Raw genomic sequence first — 6,199 nt, 5'->3', positions numbered from 1 at the left:
AAAACAGAGTATCCACGTGAATATGTTTTTATTGAGTGATTCTATGAATTTAATGTTTGTACAATAAAAAGTGATTTCTTTTTACATATTGTTGTGATTTTGGCTGCATTAAAGACCCATGGGAGGCAATTTCCTTTATTTCCTTTATGAAGAGAGTGGATGGAGTTTTATCGGACCATCAGACTATGTTCAAGCTCTATAAACTGCATGATCTGATGTCGGCTATTTATATAGCTATACCTTTTTTTTAAAGAGTACAATTTTATTAAGGTTGCGGCACTACAATATAGTACAAGTAGATGTAGTGAAGCAGTATCGAGATAAGAATGAACAACATATATCTATATTTATAGTCAGAACACATTGAAAAGAGATCAATCTGAAAGGCAGTGGATTGAAATCAAACAATATGTAAGTGACAGACTCAAGTGACCGTTTTAACGGTATCAAAATGGACGTTAAAGTCAGCTTGGTCACACCAATAGTGACATATATTTCAAATTGGTTTCTTAAAAAGTTTACAGAATTATGTATTGGAAAGTATAATGGCCATGGAAGATTATTCCAGGCCTGAATCAATGAGGGTTGGAGGCCACTTTTTTTTATTATTATTTTAAAGGCGTAGGAAAAGAGAAAAAAAAGACAAAAGAGGGAAATAGAAAAATTTGGATAGGAGGGGAGGGGGAAGTATATAGGGGAAAATGTACGGAAGGGAGATGGTCCCCGAGTAAGGTAGATTAAACTAATGTTGAGTATCAGTATATACCACAGTTCGCTAAATTTGGTGAAGTTGTCATTAGCCATAACAAGTAGCTCCTCCATTCTCATAAGGTGGTTTGAATTTGGTTACCCATTCTCTAATTGAAGGGACTATAGAAATTTTCCAATAACTGGGAATAAAGGTTTGGCTAGCTAAAATGAACAATTGAAAGAGACCCTTTTTAATACGTTTGCTAGACCTGGGGATCATGGAGAGAAGAGCTACCTCTGGTTGTTCAGGCCATTGTTCACCTGTAATAAGACGTCTTAACTTAAATATGGTCTTCCAGATCGAATTTTCAGGACATGGCCACCACATGCGTACCACCTGGCTCTCTGCATTTTCCAGCACTGGTCAGGGATGGAGAGATCTATTTTATGAAGAAGTGATGGGGTTCTGTACCACCTAGTTAATAACTTGTAGTTTCTCTCCTGAATGTGGGAAGTAATGGACAATTTAAATGTAAGTAGGAAGGCTTATCCCAGTCATCAGCAGAAGGTGTCTGTTCCCACTCCCAGTCTCGAATATAAAAACGGGCCTTTAGGGAAAGCGCTCAAAAGCAATGTATTATAAACTTTCAAGATGGCATGGGAACTGTCAGAACAAGGGAGACATAGGGGTTTATTTACTAAAGGCAAATCCACTGTACACTACAAGTGCACTTGGAATTGCAGTTGCTGTAGATCTGAGGAGGACATGCAAGGAAAATAAAAAAACAGCATTTTTGCTTGCACATGATTGGATGATAGAAATCAGCAGAGCTTCCCCTCATTTATGATCTTCCCCTCAGATCTACAACGAATGCACTTCCAAGTGCACTTGTAGTGCACAGTGGATTTGCCTTTATTAAATCAACCCCATAGTCTTTATACCTATAAGCTATACCTTACTGCAATTGTCTAAGGTTTGCTCCTTACACAGGAGATGTGTTATTTCTACATCAGAAGTATTTTAGCATTGCTTGGGCAAGGACCCGCTTCACCTCTTGGTTCCTCAGGCTGTAGATCAGAGGATTCAGCATCGGAGTCATTATTGTATAGAAGACAGAGGCTACCTTGTCTTGTTTGTCAAAGGTCCCTGAATGAGGACGCAGATAGACAAAGAAAACGGTCGTCATAAAGATGGAGACACAAATAATATGTGAAGAGCACGTACTGAAGGCCTTCTGCCTGCCCTTATTGGATGTCATCTTAAAGATTGAAATAAATATGAAAGTGTATGAGAGGAAGATTGTAACTAGTGTGTACATTCCACAGACTGCTACAAGGATGCCAGTTACCACATTACAATGGAAAGTGCTGGAGCAGGACAATTTGAGCAGAGGTGGGATGTCACAGTAGAAATGTTCAATCAGGTTGGATCCACAAAATGGAAGACTGAACACACAACTGGTCTGTGCAACTGACTGTAAGAAGCTAGCAATGGAAGAATAAAAGACCAAATCAAAACATTTCTTCTTGGTCATTATCAAGGTGTAGTGTAGAGGGTGGCAGATAGCCACATAGCGGTCATAGGACATGGAGGAGAGAAGAAGAGTCTCAGTGCTTACCAATGAACAAAAGAAGTAAAACTGGAGGGTGCAACCAAGAAATGAGATTGACTTCTTTGAGGAAAGCAAGTGAGACAACATATTTGGAGTGATAACTGAGGAGTACAAAATATCCACCATAGACAGGCTACTCAGCAAGAAGTACATTGGGGTGTGAAGGCTAGAGAAGACACAGACGAGGGCCATCATCCCAACATTTCCTACTAGGGTCACCATGTAAACCAGAAAAAAGAAGATGAAGAGGAATGGAACTAGTACTTTGCTATCAGTTAGTCCAGAAAACTCAAACATGGTCACTTGTGTCATGTTTATTATATCCATTAGTTTTGTTAATAATATTGAAATTAAACATTTCACAGTTTCAAATATAAAGCAGATACATTTTCCTTGTGAAACAACTAATTAACACCACATGCATGAATTGTGGGTAGTAGAGATAATATACCAGCATTGCATATCCCAGCTCTCAAATATGTCAAGCAGAAAGTAGGATTTCAGAGTTTCTGCATTTTCCTTAAGACTCTAAAATGATTTTTCCATTTTGTCGTAATCGGTTTTTAAGTGCATGATCCTGAAGTGAGATTGTGGAAATAACACCAACCAACAATATCGTAGTTTTTTCTTGTCTTCATGACTAACACATGTAATAAAATTGAAAAAAATTATTATAAGTAACTTTAGAAAAAAGTTTGTAAAACATGCAGCTTACTGAACGTCACCTCTAAGGCTGGTTTCTCACCTAATACGGATGCGACTCACAGCAGGGATCCGGTGCCTCCCTGTTCTCCATTTCAGGGACAAAACAGGCCCAAATTTTTGCCTGAATTCGGACCTGAAACGGAGCCACAGATGCACAGGACCCCTGCGCAATCCGCTCTGCAGCTGCCACGGAGATGTGTGAACCGGCTCCATTGAGAGTCGGTCACAATCTCCTGTTATGTGAATTGGATGAGGGGAAATCTGCATCCAATTTGCATAAGTGTGAACCCAGCCTGAAAGTGTATAATGAAGTTGGGAAGGCAGGAAATGAAGGGAATGAAGCTGAGAGTGACAGGTGGTGGGTAGGCACATTGGGTGGTGACAGGTGGTGGGTGAGCACAACAAGTACAAACAGGACCATGGATAAATCCATGGAAAAAACCAAGCTTAACTTACCACCAGCCCGCAGACAACCAAATAACCTGTCTAACAGTATGCGTTAAAAGCAGGGGTTTAGTCTGCACACATTTGCAAATGCATGCATAAGCCACAGAGCCTCGTCAAGGCACCCAGGTATCTGTGGTACCTAACACTAACTTATAAGTGTCCCCACAATGGAGGCACATGCATTCTGATGGATAGGTGAGAGAAGGTGGACTGAAGGGGAGCCACCCCTTCTTAAAGGTGCAGGGGCACACTGAACACTCAGCATGTAGCACAATGGCAGCAAAGGTGTCAGTGCGTTGCCTGACCAAAAAACACGACAGTGATACGAAAAGACACCACTTATAGCTGGCTATCACAGTAAGAAGTGGGTGAGCACAACAGTCTATAATTCTATAATGCTATATTAGCCTACATCTATTCTGAATATGCACTCATTTCTTTTCCTTTTATTATAAAATTGTATCTGGTAATGCACTAGGCCTTTGCGCCTTCTTTTTTGTATGTTTGCTTTTAAGATTTCCCAGTCTCAAGAAGGTAGCACTGGCACAGCTTACCAGGATGTGATTAGAAGTTGAGTTTGAATGGTCTACACCAGTGGTTATCAACCTCAGTCCTCAAGTACCCCCACCGGACCGTGTTTTGGGAACTTCCCTTAGATAAAATAGCTCTTATCAATACCCTTCTCATTGATATTGATATTAAAGCAGCTGTGCAAAGTAAAGTAAAACCTGAAAACATGGCTCGTCTGCGGTACTTTAGAACTAAGGTTGAGAACCACAGGTCTACAATACAGCTCTGTTCATCCTTAGGAACCCCTTAGCTCTATGGTGTCATTTGGAGATACATATAAGCAGGTAGTGATCTATGCTGCCCCGGCAGAAAATCAAGAGTTAACTGCACTACCAGGTTTTTCTTGGCGTGTTTTTCTTGGGTCTGACCCTCCGGTCCTGTGTGCTATAAAAAGGAATGAGGGCCCGGATCCAGGAGGGAGGATCTCTCCACATGCAGAGAGGGAGGGGAGACTTACACACACAGTCTGTATGGGAGAGAGGACATAGACAGTCAGCAAGATGTAGGAGGATTGCTGGAACTCGCAGTCCTTCCTGATCCATTCCTGGCTTCTACCAAAGCTGGACTCTTTCCTATGCTGGGGCAGCCACAAGACTTTATTCCAAACTCTTACTTGTGATTGCCATCATGTTAATTTATTCCTTAAGTAAAACTACAAATAGTTAATAGAGTGTGAAGCTCCAAGTGGTCACCAAGGGTAACAAAGGGTTCTCTAGCAGAGTGTACATGTGATAGGTAAGATAACCATTTGCAGCAAGGGGGATGTTGTCGACATTCCTTCAGCCACAATCTGTCTCCCATAGCAACGGGAGCAGGTCTGCACCGCTGGGGCCTTCATCATGTACACATGTATGGAAGAGAAAGAGTTAAGTGAAGAGAAGTGTGCGCTTTGAGTCAGCACTAGTTGCACAGCAGGATCCCATGCCATTACTGGACGTGAGGTAGCGGTGATACGCTGAACAGTTGGAGAGGGCATTGGCTCTGCCTGTCCCTCCTAAATGAATACATACCTGTGGTGATGCTTATTACCTCAAGAGAGTTTACTAGAGTTTGTTCATGTTTGTCATCTGCCAGGTCATGAGCGTGGTTCAAGTAAAGGTACCCCATGTGTATGTCTGTGACCCTGTACAAACAGTCTAATGTAGCCCAGAACACGCACTGGGGTAGCCCTTTCATGTGAACCTTGCTTGACACCAAAAGAGCACGGAAAAATGGAGGACGTGATTACCCCCCCACGACACTACCCCCCATATATACATTCATTTTGGAGAATTACCAGGTAGTAATCAACAGGTAGTGGGTGAGTAGGAAAATCCACATGTCCCCTTCACTAGAGTGAAGCTAGCTAGATTGAGCATTTGCATGCAAAGCAGCATGAAGCTGTGTCAGCTTGGCCTTTTCACCCTCGTCATTTATATGAAAGTGGTTGGGCAAACAGGAAGTGGCATGTTCTGAGCAGTGAATTCTTGCTGAAGAAGGTGGTGGCAATATGTATAGGCCAAAGGTTGTGATAGGCAGTGAATTTCAGATGAGCTGAAGAAGGTGGTTACAGGGAATTTGAGTTGAAGAAGGTGGTTGGTAGTGAAATTTAGTTTAATAAGGTGAAGGCCGGTGAATTTAAGCTGAAGAAGGTCAATCTGAGCTGAGGAAGGTGGTTGGTATTGCATTTTAGCTGAATTACATAGTAAGCACTGAATTTGAGTTGAAGAAAATGATGGGCAAGAAATCTGAGCTAAAGAAGGTAGTGGGCAGCAAAACTGAGCTAAAGAAGGTGATGTTCAGTACATTTGTGCTGAAGAAGGTATCGGGCACTGAGTTTGTGCTCAAGAAGGTGCTGAGCTGTGAATATAAGCTGAAGAATTTAGTATGGAGTGAAATTAAGTTGAGTAAGGCGCATGGCAATGCATTTGAGCTGAAGAAGGTGGTTGTAGTGAAATTGAGTTGAATATGGTGAAGGGCAGTGAATTTGAGCTGAAGAAGGTGAATCTGAGCTGAAGAAGGTGGTAGGTAGTGAATTTTAGCTGAATTAGGTAGCAGACACTGAATCTGAGTTGAGAAAAATGATGTGCAGTAAATTTGTGCTGAAGAAGGTAGTGGGAAGCAAAACTAAGCTAAAGAAGGTGGTGACACGTAAATGTGTGTTAAAGAAGGTATCGGGCAGTCAATTTGTGCTA

The 6,199-nt window shown here is 41.6% G+C and overlaps 1 protein-coding gene across 1 annotated transcript; it reads right to left on the bottom strand.

Annotated features, from left to right (window-relative positions):
- Positions 1 to 1,700: 1,700 nt before the first annotated feature.
- Positions 1,701 to 2,630, bottom strand: LOC141134853 (olfactory receptor 5AP2-like). Its single transcript, XM_073624287.1, has one exon. It carries the CDS (start codon positions 2,628 to 2,630, stop codon positions 1,701 to 1,703), a length of 930 nt encoding a protein of 309 aa, XP_073480388.1.
- Positions 2,631 to 6,199: the final 3,569 nt, after the last annotated feature.

The sequence above is a fragment of the Aquarana catesbeiana genome, linkage group LG03, assembly GCF_042186555.1.
Source record: "Aquarana catesbeiana isolate 2022-GZ linkage group LG03, ASM4218655v1, whole genome shotgun sequence".
NCBI lineage: Eukaryota > Metazoa > Chordata > Amphibia > Anura > Ranidae > Aquarana > Aquarana catesbeiana.
Note: the sequence above shows the minus strand (reverse complement) of the source record. Positions and strands in the feature narration are given on the sequence as shown.

Coding starts and splice junctions, on each gene's coding strand:
- LOC141134853 (XM_073624287.1), bottom strand. CDS start 2,630: ATGGATATAATAAACATGACACAAGTGACCATGTTTGAGTTTTCTGGA.